A 15,935-nucleotide genomic window follows, 5' to 3' on the forward strand; every position below is an offset into this window, starting at 1 on the left:
TATTAGTAAGACCACAGTTGGAGTACTTTGGGCTCCACACTATTGTGAAAGTTGTTGAGGCAATAGAGGATGCAGTGCAGATTCAATAGGATGCAACCTGGTATGAAGAAATACAAGTATAAAGAGACAGAGGGAGAGAGAAAGAGAAAAACAAAGAAAGAGAGAGAGAAAGTAAGAGAAAGAATGAATGGAATGAAGCACATTCTCCTCTCTTCTGCCACAAGCATAAATATTGATTGAAGTCTGATATTATCTTTCCACTTTACAGAAAGCACAAAAGAAATTTTCCCCTCCTGTTGTGAACAGACAAACATTGGACTGAATTTTCAAGCCTCCCACCTGGCAGAAACAGGGTACTAGCGACATAAAAATGGAGTTTAATAACTTACCACCCCATTGCCGCCCTCACAATGGTCGTCACTATTTTGCTGAGAAGGCAGATCGAGTGGTTACCTGCAGAGAGCGCCCAGCTGATTTAAATATTTACACCTAGTGACATCAATAGGACCCTGATGCCATTTTTGTGCTGAACTGGATAGAGCATGCACTGCGAACACCCCGACCAGCATCAGCCTACAGCTGGGCCGAGGAGGAGATGAAAGGTAAGTTAGATTTTATGTTTGTTGGGCAAGGAGGAGCAGAATTGCTTCTTCAGGCTCCACAAATCCAGCCTGGGCCTCTGCCTCTCTGACTCCACTCCTCTAGACATCGGGTCCCACCTCTCCCCATGGACCTACCATCCCCACGGGCCATCCCCTATTGTTCGAACTCCATCTGAAAACCTGCCGACCCAATGTAAATGAGGCCTGACCCTCAAAATGGACCGGGCCTCTCGCCACGACAAGCAGGCGGCCTGCCAGGGCGTTCACTGGCCAGCTCGGGGGAGGGGGGGGGGAAATTCATCCCATTACCTTTGAACAAGCAGGCAAACGTTTCCATTTGTGGGGGTGTCCAAAACTAGAGGTCATAAAAATAAAATAAATCGCTAATAATTCCAATAGGGGATTCAGGAGAAACTTCTTTTCTCAAAGACTGGTAAGAATGTGCAATGCACCACCACAAGGAGTAGTTGAGGCAACTGGCATAGAAGCATTTAAGGGGAAGCTGGAAGCATGTGAGGGAAAAAGGAATAGATAGGGTTAGATGGATTAGGGAGGGAGGAGGCTTGTGTGGAGCATAAACTTCGGCATAGACCAGTTGGGCTAAATGGCCTGTTTCTGTGCTGTAATTCTGATGTAACACGATGTTCTAGTTTGGACTTTTATTTTAAAACTTGCTCTTGTGTTAAAAACTAGCCTGTATTTTCATAACCAGACCAAGTCCTTATGAACCTGCATCTTAATTCTCTGCTCCATATGGGTTAGGTTGCCCTGGTTTAACAATTAACCCCTCATCATAGTATATTGATCAATAGAGAAAATGTGGGCTTCCCACCACATTCTCCTGTCACCGGTGCAAGCAGAAATAAATATGCCACCATCCTCCCTCCCTTCCTTTTTCCCTCCCTCCCTTCCCTTCAATATACTATAATAGCTCATTACTTGAAAACAGTAGAGCTAGAATCAATCCACAAGAGTTTACTAAGTATCAGTCTGGGTCAATTGATAGGACACACCGCTAATTGGGAGTGTTATGTTTTCAAGACGCTTAATTTGAGCATATATTCTAGATTAACACTTCAGTGCAGTACTGAGAGAGTGCTGTATTGTTGCAGGTGCTGCCTTTCAGATGGGATGTTATGCTGAAGCCTTGCACAAGTGAATATAGGAGATTGCGTTATACTGTTACACTGATTGCCTTGGCAACGGGCAGTTGAAAAAACTGTCTGTAATCACCAAGCATTGTTCTGTGATTTATAAATGCGATTTCATTTCGAGGATTTCATTTCCAACAACGTTCACCTGAGGAAGGAGGAAGCCTCCGAAAGCTTGTGAATTTAAAATAAAATTGCTGGACTATAACTTGGTGTTGTAAAATTGTTTACAATTGTCAACCCCAGTCCATCACCGGCATCTCCACATCATGTTTAAAAAAGAGTGAGGAGTTCCCCTGGTGCCCTCACCAACATTCCTTCCTCATCAGTTTAACTGGTCATTTATCTCATTTGCTGTTTCTGAGACACTGCTCTGTATAAATTATCTGCCAAGTTTGCCTGCATAATACTTCAGAAAGTAATTAGTTGGTTGTGAAGCACTTGAGGATGTGATTTGATAAGGTGTAAAATAAATGTGTTATTTTTTCTTGTTTAATTTATCCTTTTTCAGTAAGACACTTCTCACAGACAAATGGCAGCTATCTTTGGATAGAATAGTTGTGTCTTCACTGTCATAGGTCTTCAGGATGAGATGGACAAATTGAGATCTGGTAATCCCATGGAGTTTGTTGCTCTTACAATATAACTAAAGGCTACAGGAGAATCCCACAGTCTTTTTCAGTTGAAGGGTCTTTAAAGACAACGCTGTCAATCACTTGCGATCATAAACACAGTGGAATGCCAATGAACAACTAATCATGTCATCTAGGTCCTGAACACCTGCTCAGTCCCTGACATTGTACAATTCAATTTGCACTAGAAAAAAACCCATTTATCTTGACTAATTTCCAGATCACTCAGTCTTGCCTAGCTCCTGCAGACATCGTATCTCAATCTTCCAATTTCAAAAAATGAAATAAGAGCTGTCTATATTTTGACATGAACTATTTAAAAACAGATCCAATGAGGTAAATTTTAATATACTGGCGCGAACTCAGCAGGGGGGTCGATACATGCATGGGAAGCCCGGGAAATTTTTTGTGCGTTTTCTCGAGCGATCGCAACTCATTGAAGGGCCTTAAAGTGACTTCCAGGTATCGCATTTCCAAGCTGCGCAGCGGGTGTACTACACACCCGAATGCTGGGAGCTGGAGTATTTAAAGGGCCATTGCAACCATGGATTTCGAGGGAGAAAGGAGGAATCGATCCAAATGGAGCAACAAAGGATGAGGCCAGCACCTCGGTTCAGCGACTCTTCTCTTGAGTTGCTACTAGCCGGTGTGAGGAGCAGGAGGGATATATTATAGCTGGCTGACAGGAGGAAGCACCCTGCCTCTGCCACCAAGAAGGCATGGCTCCAGGTGGCAGAGGAGCTGAGCAGCAGGAGCACCGTCTCAATGATGTGAGTGCAGTGCTGGAAATGCTTCGATGGCCTAACCAGGTCAGGAAAAGTGAGTACAGTTACTGATTCACCTATATCCTGTGGTGCACATTACCTCCCCGTCGCACTCTGTCCTGCCAAGCCTACTCCATCACATCACTCCTCACACCCACTTAAGGCTTAGTATCAACTTTAGGGATGGGCAATAAATGCTGGCCTTGCCAGCGACACCCACATCCCATGAATGAACAAAAAAAAACTTACCTTCACTTTCTGTGCACTCCCTCACCTCCCCACATGTGAACCCACCACTCCCACTCACCCCAATGCTGATGCAATGTCATGAATTTGTCTGATACTCACCCTCTGATGCATCTCTTTCATTGGCAGCCTCACCTAAAGCAATGCATTCATCGGGTGACCCCGTCACCCTCACTCACTCACACGTCTGTACTTTCTCCTCTAGTAGGAGAAGAGAATGCAAAATGCAAGAGAGAGGAGTCAGACTGATGGGGGGCCACCACAAATAGTGGCCCTGATAGAGGCGGAGGAGGCAGCCTTGGAGTTGAGCCGAGCAGTCAAATGCCTGGCCGTCGGAGATGCCGAGACTGGCACCCCGCAAACATCTGGTGACAGAGCTTTAACATCCCTCACACAAATGAATTGACGATATCAATGATTAACCCATTGCGCACCTCAGTATGCTCATCGCAACATTACTTCTGCAATGATTCTTAATATTGCTTTATGTTCTTTTCCAGGGCCTTCAAGGATTGCTGAAGCGACACAAGACCTGGACGAGGGCGATTCCTCAAAGGAGCTCCCTGCCTCTGAGGGTGTCCGTCACATCAAAGCGAGCCATGCACCAGCACAGATACTCACACCTCGGTGGGTCCTGTTAGACAGTTAGTTGGGTTGTCACCTAGTGATTCACCACTCACAAGTGAGCACGAGCAGAGACTGGTGGCAGGGGCAGCTGCGGGGAGTCCATGTCGGTGGGCGCACTCCTCTCCACGCTCTGCTCAGCTGAACGCAGATGCTGAACCCCGGGGGCCATCCCTGAGAAGGAGAATGATAGAGGTACAGATGCACCTTTGTGAGGTATTGGAAGATGTGCCACGCTCACTCTCCACAATAGCGGAGAGGATGAAGGAGTCCACCTGCAGCATTAGTGGACTGGTGATGCAGGGAGTGTCTGCAATGGAGAGAATGGCAGCCTCCATTGAGCTCCAAGCACAGCTCACAAATAAGTCCATTCAGGCCTGACAACGGCCGTGCAGACTCAGGGTGCCAAATATTCTGCCGCCTTAAACAGGCAGACAGATACTTTAGCAGTGGCCTTACAATGTGTCAGAGATGTCCTCCAAGCTGTTGTCCAGCAAAGTGGTAGGAGCCCAAACCAATGCATCCATCAGGTGACCCCATCACCCTCACTCACTCACACATCTGTACTTTCTTCCCTAGTAGGAGACGACGCTCCCACATCTCACCAGTTGCACCCCCCTCAACCAGTATCCGCAATGCTGTCTCCTCTCCGGGTGGCTGAGTCTGCTCCTGCACAGGTGCAGGTGCAGCAGTCTTTGGCGGCGCCCTCACGGACTCCAAAACCCAGAAGTCGTAGGACGAGAGCGTCACAGCAGTCAGGGCATGAGCATGAGCAACCTGCCACTACCTCTGCTCAAGCGACAGGGAATGCACCCTGTAGAAGTAGTAGGAAGAGAAAGGCAAAGGTTTTGTAATCACTAAGGGTATGCACAAAGGTGTCTGACTAAATGTCATGTTTTTAATTTCTATTTGTTTTTTGCTACATTCACAATAAATGTCAACATCAATGCCACGTCTTGTCCATTTTTGAGTCCCTTTTGTGAAAGTGCCCTTGCATGTGCTTCATCATGAATGCCAAGACTTCATGCCACCCACTGGGCACATTTCCGATGGGTGTATGTGTGGTTGAAGGACTGTTTTGTGAAAGTAGAGTCGGGTGGGGTTGGTGTTGTTGGTGGTGGCTGGTCCAGGCGGTCTGACTACATCACTATCTTCAGTTTGCAGATCTCCTTATGAGAATCTATCAGATATGGGTGACTCCCTGGCATCACGAGCAGGCAGGTGGTGTGTCGCTGCTCTGCTGATGGCTTGCCCATCTTCATCCTCCTCCTCCTCCTTCTCCTCCTCGTCTTCTTAAATGTTGCCGGCAAATGCGGATGCTTCATGAGTGCGTGGGACCTCATCCATCTGTAACCTTCTCTGTAGAGCGATATTGTGCAGGACGCAACGCACGACTATTATTCTACACACCCTCGCCGGTGAGTACTGAAGGGATCCCCCAGATCGATCCAGGCACCTGAAGCGCATCGTGAGCATTCCAATGGCTTGTTCAGTGACAGACCTGGTGGTGATGTGACTGTGGTTGCACCGCTGCTGAGCCTCGTTGGTGGGGTTTCTCAGAGGTGTCATGAGCCACGTCTGCAGGGGGTATTCCTTGACTCCAAGCAGCCAGCCTAAAGTCTGTCTTGTGTGTGGAAGAGGGCCGGGATGTTGGACTCGTGCAGAATGAAGGATTCATGGCAGCTGCCAGGGAATCTAGCACACACCAGCTGAAACCTCTTCCGGTGATCGCAAACCAGCCGCGCATTGATAGAATGATATCCCTTTCGGTTGTTGAACAGTCCTGGATCCTGTGGAGGTCCTCGGATTGCCACGTGTGTGCAATCAATTACATCCTGCACCCATGGGAAGCCAACCAGAGAGTGGAAACCCACTGATTTCTCAGTCTGGCTGATGTTGTCACAGAGGAAGTTGACCTAGTCGGATGCCCTGGCAAACAAGCCATCCATCACCTGCTGTATACACTTGTGTGCAGACGACTGAAAGAACCTGGTGATGTCACCGGTGGTGCCCTGGAAGGATCCGGAGATGAAGAAATTAAGGGCAGTGGTGACTTTAACTGCAACGGGCAATGCGTGACCACCAGGCCCAACCGGGAGCAGCCCTGCATGAAGGAGTGTGCAGATGTCTGTGACCACTTGTCGACTCAATCTCAGCCTGCATAGGCACTGCTCCTCAGAGAGGTCCAGGAAGCTCAGTCTCTGCCTGTAGACCCTCTCACAAGGGTCGTACCTCCTGCGACCTCGGCCCATCTGTTGGTCCCGTCTCCGCACTTTTGCAGGTCCTTGTGGCGCACCTCTGTCTTGTGGACCTGCAACTCTCAGAACTGCACGCCATGCCTGCAGCAGATGGTCCTCAGTTGTACTGTAGAATAAATCCAATGCGCCCCCCCTGGGCCAAACCTGGAAGTTGAAGGATTGGAGCTGGGATGCGGTCCCGCTCCGAAAACGGAGCATTTTTACTCCCCACCTGCCCCCAACCCACCCGTTCTTGGGGGTTAAAATTTACCCCAATAAGACTAGAAATCCACATTTCTATCACAGGCTGTTTGGTGGATTTTCCCACCTTGACTGCCACTTTTGCCTCACATATATAATAGGCTCGTTGCCATGTGTTTGCAAAGAAAGAAAAACACAATTAATTGAAAAAGATTTTGATCTGGGCTCCTGTTTCTCTGGGAGCGTGGGTTCAGGTGTAAGCTGCTTTTTCCCTCTCTCGAAATGAATATTTTCCTTAGGGATCAGACAAGCTTTTTCTGGTATTTTTGCAGCTGATATTTTCTTTGCCAGCATGAAGCAAAAATCAGACAATGATCGCTCAATCTCTTAATATGGATCGAAATGCCTCCCCCTCCCGAAATGCCCAGAAGTCAATTCTTATCACTGAAAAATGGAATGATGCTGGTTGCTATCAGCAACCAAGAACTGGTGCAATTAGTGTTTGTTCGTGAATCCATGCTTAGGGAGAAATAGAATCAGGTCCTATGTGTATTTGTTACCAAGCTTTAAGGAACGCTCTCTTTTCAAATAGAGATATTTTAGAAAGAGTTTGAAGAAAAGTATTAAGCAAGCACAGAAAATAAAGTGTGAAAACTAAAATAAATAATTAGTGGTTAGAACAGAATGAATAATAATGTATTATATTTTTGGAAAGTAGTTTGGGTAGTGTTACTGAATTAATGATTGTAAGGTTGGTTGGTGTGCTTGGAAAGTAATTTAATTAATGAGGAAATGCTGGAATAAGGATGAATTGAATGTGAAAGATTTAATGAACTAGAAATAGAATTACATAGTTATTTAAGTGTTGGTCGACGGGTGTGGGGTGTGAAGACATCATGTCAGTGCCTAGGGCAGCGAGTTACAAATTGCCAAAAACACACAGACGTGCAACTGGAAAAAAAGATAGCAGTAATCAGGGCTTAAGAAAAATTGGGAAGGAAAAACAACAATGCAAGCTGAACCTTGATAAAGATGTGAATCATAGAATGGTTACAGCGCAGAAGGAGGCCATTCGGCCCATCGAGCCTGTGCCAACTCTTTGTACCAGCAATCCAGTTAGTCCCGTTCCCCCGTTCTTACCCCGTAGCCCTGCAAATTTTTTCCTTTCAAGTATTGATCCAATTCCTTTTTGAAAGCCACGATTGAATCTGCTTCCACCACCCTTTCAGGCAGCGCATTGCTGCGTTAAAAAAGTTTTTCCTCATGTTGCCTTTGGTTCTTTTGCCAATCCCCTTAAATCTGTGTCCACTGGTTCTTGACCCTTCCGCCAATGGGAACAGTTTCTCTTTATTTACTTTATCTAAACCCTTCATGATTTTGAACACTTTTATCAAATCTCCTCTTAATCTTCTCTGCTCTAAGGAGAACAATCCCAGCTTCTCCAGTCTATCCATAACTGAAGTCCCTCATCTCTGGAACCATTCTAGTAAAACTTTTCTGTACCCTCTCTAAGGCCTTCACATCCTTCCTAAAATGCGGTGCCCAGAATTGGACACAATACTCCAGCTGTGGCCAAATCAGCATTTTATAAAGATTCAATGTAACTTCTTTGCTTTTGTAGTCTATGCCTCTATTTATAAAGCCGAGGATCCTGTATGCTTTTTTAACCGCTTTCTCAACCTGTCCTGCCACCTTCAAAGATCTATGCACATATATCTCCAGGTTTCTCTGTTCCTGCACCCTCTTTAGAATTGTACCATTTAATTTGCCTTGCATCTCCTCATTCTTCCTTTCCAAAATGTATCACTTCGCACATCTCTGCGTTAAATTTCACCTGCCAAGTGTCCGCCCATTCCACCAGCCTGTCTATGTCCTCTTGAAGTCCATTACTATCCTCGTCATTGTTTACTACACTTCCAAGTTTTGAGTCATCTGCAAATTTTGAAATTACACCTTGTACACCCAAGCCCAAATAGTTAATATATGTAAAAAAAAGCAGTGGTCCTAGTATCGACCCCTGGGGAAAACCACTGTATACCTTCCTGCAATCCAAAAAACAACCGTTCACCACTGCTCTCTGTTTCCTGTCACTTAGTGATTTTTGTACCCATGCTGCCACTGCCCCCTTTATTCCATGGGCTTCAATTTTGCTGACAAGCCTATTATGTGGCACTTTATCAAACACTTTTTGAAAGTCCATATACACAACATCAACCACATTGCCCTCATCAACCCTCTCTGTTACCTCATCAAAAAACTCAATCAAGTTAGTTACACACGACTTGCCTTTAACAAATCCGTGCTTTCCTTTATTAATCCATGCTTGTCCAAGTAACTATTAATTTTGTTCTGGATTATTGTTTCTAAAAGCTTCCCCACCACGGAGGTTAAACTGATTGGCCTGTAGTTGCCGGGTTTATCCTTACACCCTTTTTTGAACAAGAGTGTAACATTTGCAATTCTCTAGTCCTCTGGCCCCACCCCCATATCTAAGGAGGATTGGAAGATTATGGCCAGCACCTCTGCAATTTGCACCCTTGATTCCCTCAGCAACCTAGGATGCATCCCATCCAGACCGGGTGACTTATCTACTTTAAATACAGCCAGCCTTTCTAGTACCTCCCCTTTGTCAATTTTTAGCTCATCCAGTATCTCAACTACCTCCTCTTTTACTGTGGCAGCATCTTCTTCCTTGTTAAAGACAGATGCACAGTACTCATTTAGTACCTCAGCTATGCCCTCTGCCTCCATGCGTAGATCTCCTTTTTAGTCCCTAATCAGCCCCACCCCTCCTCTTACTACTCGTTTACTATTTATATGACTATAGAAGACTTTTGGATTCCCTTTTATGTTACTCACCAGTCTATTCTCATACTCTCTCTTTGCCCCTCTTATTTCCTTTTTCACTTCTCCTCTGTACTTTCTATATTCAGCCTGCTTCTCACATGTATTATCAAACTGACATTTGTCTTTTCTGCTTCATCTTACTCTCTATCTCTTTCGTTATCCAGGGAGCTCTGGCTTTAGTTGCCTTACCTTTCTCCCTTGTGGGAATGTACCCAGACTGTACCCGAACCATCTCCTCTTTAAAGGCTGCCCATTGTTCGATTACAGTTTTGCCTGCTAATCTTTGATTCCAATTTACCTGGGCCAGATCCGTTCTCAACCCAATTAAATTGGCTCTCCTCCAATTAAATATTTTTACTCTAGATTGCTCCTTGTCCTTTTCCATAACTAATTTAAACTTTATGATACTATGATCACTGTTCCTTAGACACTTACTCCACTTGACCCACTTTATTCCCTAGAACCAGATCCAGCAATGCCTCCTTCCTCGTTGGGCCGGAAGCATACTGATCAAGAAAGTTCTCCTGAACATACTTCAGAAATTCCTCTGCCTCTTTGCCCTTTACACTATTACTATCCCAGTCTATATTAGGATAGTTGAAGTCCCCCATTATCACTACTCTCTAGTTCTTGCACTTCTCTGTAATTTCCCTGTAAATTTGCTCCTCTATATCCTTCCCACTAGTTGGTGGCCTATAAAATACACCCAATAGTGTAATGGCACCTCTATTGTTTCTTAACTCTAACCAAATAGATTCTGTCTTTGATCCCTCAAGGACATCCTCTCTCTCCAGCACTGCAATATTTTTCTTAATCAATACTGCCACCTCCCCACCTCTCCTTTTTTTCCTTCCCTATTTTTCCTGAACACCTGTTGCAAGAATATTTAGTACCCAATCCAGCCCTTTTTTGAGCCAGGTCTTGGTTATCACCACTACATCATATTCCCATGTGGCTATTTGAGCCTGCAGCTCACCAACCTTATTTACCACACTTCGTATGTTTACACACATACACTCTAAACCTAGCTTAGATCATCTTGTATTCTCTCTTAGTCTGGTCCCATCTAATACTATACTATTTCTTACTCTAGTGCTATCTGTATCTCCCAATCCTTTGTGCATCTTGTTTCTCTGTTCTAATGCTACACCCTGGTGCCCAACCCCTGCCACATTAGGGGACAGTCGCCAGAGAAGAGGGACAAAACACATGGAAGGAAGGAGCCAAAATAAAGGGATCAATATTTTAAAAAGTGAAATTATAATTTATTGAGATTTTTCATCATGCAAGTCCAGCCAGAGAAGTTCAAGAAGAAAATAACTGATTACATGTTCATATGGGATGGGGGAATGTGTTGTAGTTTGGAGAACAATTAACGAAAAAGAAAAAAATAAGAAATATTTTTGCAGTTACTATGAGACATTGATATTTAAAATGGAGAAAATTCATAATGCTTTAGTTGAAATAATCTTTCAGATATATTTTTTCTGTTTTGTTCAAAGAATCAACTCACGCTTAATTAAGTAGAAAGGCCATTTTTTGAAAGCAATAGCCAATTGTGCAGCAACTGTGCATGTGATAATCTGAAGTGCCTCAAGTAGCGCTCATTTTCTACATTTCAATTAATGGCTTCTCGAAGGGTAAGTTCACGGCAGACAAGTGCCAGGCAATGACCATCTCCAACAAGAGACAGTCTAATCACCTCCCCTTCAACGGCATTACCATCATCGAATCCCCCACCATCAACATCCTGGGGGTCACCATGACCAGAAACTTAACTGGACCAGCCACATAAATACTGTGGTTACAAGAACAGGTCAGAGGCTGGGTATTATGGGGCGAGTGACTCACCTCGTGACTCCCCAAAACCTTTCCATCATCTACAAGGCACAAATCAGGAGTGTGATGGAATACTCTCCACATATCTGGATGAGTGCAGCTCCAACAACACTCAAGAAGCTCGACACCATCCAGGACAAAGGAGCCCGCTTGATTGGCACCCCATCCACCACCTTAAACATTCACTCCCTCCACCTCTAGCACACCGTAGCTGCAGTGTGTACCATCTACAAGATGCAGTGCAGCAACTCGCTAAGGCTTCTTCGACAGCACCTCCCAAACCTCCACCTCCACCACCTAAAAGGATAAGGGCAGCTGGCACATGGGAACAACACCACCTGCACGTTCCCCTCCAAGTTACACACCATCCCGACTTGGAAATATATCGCTGTTCTTTCATCGTCGCTGGGTCAAAATCCTGGAACTCCCTACCTAACAGCACTATGGGAGAACCTTCACCACATGGACTGCAGTGGTTCAAGAAGGCGGCTCACCACCACCTTCACAAGGGCAATTAGGGATGGGCAATAAATGCTGGCCTTGCCAGCGATGCCCACATCCCAAGAATGAATTAAATAAACTCTGTTTTAGCAGAGAAAACAGATGCTTATATCGAATGCTATCCTTTGGTTTTGTAAAACACTGAACAAGTAATATTCTGAAGGAAAAAAACACTTCAAATATTATGTTTTCCTCACCCTAATACCGTGAAACCTGTACAAAGGGACACCTGCAAAAAAGGGACATTCATTGACAGTCTCAAATAATTTACCGTAAATACAATGAGCATTTTGAAAATAGGGACACCTGCAAATAAAGGACACCTGATGCAAGTCCCTTAGGTTGCCCTAATTTACAGGTTTCATTGTAGTTCGCTTTATTTAGAATGGACATCTCAAAAAGCAAAATGCAAATTTATGGTGTGTTTATTTAATAACTGAGAATCCTAAGTGAAGGGCAGAAGTTCATAGTGCACTTCCCTGCTCCTGCAGGAGCTGTGTATGGCGGTCTGCTGCACGTAGGGAGCTCATGCAACAATATTTTTGTGGGCACTTGTCTGTGCATTTTTCTCAGGACTGACTTGTGGCTTGCCAGAACTTCAGGCTGCTGAGGAGGGGAAATCCATAGCCATCTTTGAGAATTTATCCTAAATCATCTTGTCCAGAACAATAAGTACGCTATCCTTGGTAGCTCCTTCTTCATCTATCTATGATGTTAAAAATCTTTACTGGAAATTTTCTTGGGGCTGCTCCCACTCCACTGTGGCAACATCAGCAAAAGCCTATTTACATGCAGAAAAGGAGTTTCCCACCAAAATTACGGTGTTAGAGTGGGAGAAGCACTGTGGAAATTCCTGGCGCTTGTATCTACATTTGATGTCATTTTTTTTTCCATCTGACCTCCCAATGTTATAACCATGTAACTGGATCTTTCCTGTCACTGGTTGTTTTGAATGACGTGGGTACCAGGCTACCAGCAACTATTCTCTTATTGTTCACTGGTAATTGAGTTTTATGCAGAAAAACTATGGGGCAGCTTTTAATTGGGGAAAATTATATCAAGGTAAACATTCAACATTTACAGAATTTACCCTGGAATTAACTTCAGCTTTAAACAAATTTATTTTTCCATTTGCAGTATATTTTTGGTGAATATTTGTGCTCGTAAAGATGACAGTGCTGGGGAATGAAACACTATTTGGGTTACAGTAGCTCATTTGTATTTAATAGAAATGTAACATGAATTTGAAAGCTGTTTAAAAAACACTTCTGTATCATCTTGGACCGATGGACAGAACTTTTTTTTAATCAGAGAAGGTCGAGCTATGACTTGATGAAAAACAAACTTTTACACAACAGTGTTTAATTGACTTGCACAATTCATGTGATTTTAGATTATTAATGCCAAACTCCACAATGGCCCATATCAGAAAAATTAGCCTGTTAAAAGATTTTCTTCTTTAGACATAGTCCTCGCTCCACCTCCTATCACAGCCTGTTTCTCCGAGGTTTGCTCCGATCTGCCAAAGTTATGGTGGAAGATCAGGAAATGCATGTGGAAATTCTACCCCATGCATATATTCCACCTTCTACATACCACTTCATCACTTGCACTTTCACGGCAGTAATTCAATCAAAGGTTCCAGAAGAAGCAATACACCATGAGATTGAAGCTTGAATGGTTTACACTTGTCATTTTAACTCACAGATTGGATTACCACCTAATCCTTAGAATGCTGGCAGATCCAGGGAAATGAAACTTTTTTGTAATAAAGCGTTTAGATCAAGCATCGCGACAGTAAACACTAGATATTACAGTTGAAAGATTATGTAATGACAGAAGTAACTTTATTAATGTACTGTTAACTCTAAACTACAAAAAAGCACACAAAACAGAAATCCAAATAACAAAACATTAATCATTTTGCTCACTGTCTCTTCCCTTTTTCTCATTCTCTCCTATTATAATAATTTTTCTCATTGTTGTGATACATTTCCTTTGTTATTTCATTTGATGATATTTCTGAAGGAATCTCAGGTTTGTGAAATGCTTCATACGTTATTACAATTTTATTTTTGACAGTGAATTGCATTTTATACATTGCAAACATTTACACTAGGGACTTTTTCTTCTGTATGCATTAAGAAACAATTGAATAAACATGCTAATAATACAAAAATGCTTTACACTCAAGCAACTAAGCATAATTATAATTTTGAAGTATTTGCACTGTATTAGGAGTATTTTAATTCGACTAAAAGTTTCGTGCTTTGTATCTCCATGTTTATGAGCTCATTTAATTATGACGAGAAGTTGCTTACCATAGATTCACAAGAAAAGGATGCTCAAGTCTTTGCATTATCTGCAGTTCTCTGAAAACATTGCGTACTTCATCTCGCTCAATGCATTTTTGCTTGTTCATGTATTTCATAGCATACATTTTCTTTGTATCTCTCTTCTGGACAATGCATACCTGGTCAAAATACAAAAAAGGTATTGAATAAATTAACATTGTATAAAAAGGTCAAGCAGGTTTCAACAGCATTAGCATTTATTCAAAACAAAATCTTGGCTACCAAATCATGTATGTACTGTAAAATTGATTAAGTTGGTTGCATCAGTGTATAAGTTACACTTATTCTACACATTTGTATGCAAGAGATCTTAACCAGGCAGGTGGAAAACAGAAAAGATTTAGGTGCCATTACCATACATGCCAACCATCAGCTTTCCCCAGGCCCAATAATAAATGTCTACGCCTCTACAGGCCTGGGATCTTCCCTTCTTCCTACCCACGAAATGCCCCAATTTGCTTCCCCCACAACTTACCTTGGTGCCGGCAGACGGCCTCCGGGTCCTGGGATTTTGATCTGCTTGGAATTCGGCCAGCTGCCTCTTTCCACCTGTTTCGGGCAGGCAGCTGGCCAGCGGGACATAAATGAGGCCCGGGAGCTAAAATAACCAGAGCCTCAAATGGATGACGTTGAGCAGGTTTAATGCTCGACCTGCCCCTTGCCCACTCGCAGTTAGAATCCCTCCCATGGAGTCCATCCTTGTTTCAATACACTTTAAATTAGGGGCTATGATTAGGCACGCTCTCATCAAGACTCCAAAAAACTTCAATATTTTTGCGTCAAGAAATTTGTAACACAACAACGCTGGTATTCAGATCTACTATTCTGCAATGTATCCACAAAGGATTCGCCCTCGTATGGCATCTGACCTTAGTGTACAGTCTGAAGAGTGATCGATGGGATCGCCAGGGAAATGTTGGAGACCTGGTTATGCCGGGTCTTCGCCATTTCTGGAAGTTTCCTCAGTGCCTTGTAGGGGGCAGAGCTTCTGTCCACCCCTTATGAGGCAAAGGACAGGCAGCGGGCAGAGCCAAGGCGGGGACTCCCTAAGCCGGAAGTTCCTGCTCCTGATCTTAAGTTGGAACTCAACATTTGTATGTTGAGTGAGTGGAGGCATCCTGACCTCACAAGGACAAATGTGAGGCCCACGGGTACAGTCCAGGTCAGGTAAGTGGCTTGCACCCTAAAAATGCTCCAAAGTAAATTTCTGCAATTCACCCAGATCAACCCCCTGAGCAAGGAGGGTTAAAAGGAAAATTCAAGCCTTGTTCCATCCTTGGGGGCAGGCATTGCTCAAATAGAGAAGTGCCCAAAGTGGTGCATGCACCTGCCTGCCCCATGTAATGAAGAGGCCTCCCAATGACCCCAAAAGCTCCATCTGGAGGGCACTTTAGGGTGCGATCTGGTGTAGCCCGTTGGGATAACGTCCCAAGGAATTTCGGGTCATAAAAGTGGCCATAAGACCAATTTAAATATGATTACATAAAATTAGGGGATGTGTTACTGATTGACATTTAATTACAATAAACGAAATGATCCAGCCATCATGGGGCAGGCTTGATGGACCAGCTGGTCTTTTCCTGCCTGTCAATTTTGTATGTTTGTAATGAGGCACTGACACACTCTTAGCAAGGCCTCCATAAAAAACATTTTGATCAGAGAATTTGGAGCGAAGTGATACCAGCGCTGAGACTTACATACCCAACATGCTAGGAATATGTAGGTACACTCCCTGACTGCACTATTGTGATATCGGCCCTCCTATGCTTTTCAACAAATTAAGACTGAAAGGACAGGAAAGGAATATAAATAACACAGCATAAATCCTTACTTAGACTTGAGGGGGAACTTTTTATAACGAAACTGCTGCTATTGTCATATCAACTCTGCTTTCTTTCAGTGACCTTTATGTCAAACCTTGGTATTTCCAAATTCAA

The 15,935-nt window shown here is 43.8% G+C and overlaps 1 protein-coding gene across 2 annotated transcripts in view; it reads right to left on the reverse strand.

The window, feature by feature from the left end:
• The window catches only part of LOC137328538 (serine/threonine-protein kinase 32B-like), a 295,819-nt gene that overhangs the window by 158,946 nt on the left and 120,938 nt on the right, over positions 1–15,935 (reverse strand). For both annotated transcript variants that reach the window (XM_067994345.1, XM_067994346.1), the window contains exon 3: positions 13,966–14,117. In XM_067994345.1, the coding sequence (XP_067850446.1) occupies positions 13,966–14,117 (152 nt within the window). The remainder of the gene's footprint in view (positions 1–13,965; positions 14,118–15,935) is intronic.

This window comes from Heptranchias perlo, chromosome 1 (genome assembly GCF_035084215.1).
Source record: "Heptranchias perlo isolate sHepPer1 chromosome 1, sHepPer1.hap1, whole genome shotgun sequence".
NCBI lineage: Eukaryota > Metazoa > Chordata > Chondrichthyes > Hexanchiformes > Hexanchidae > Heptranchias > Heptranchias perlo.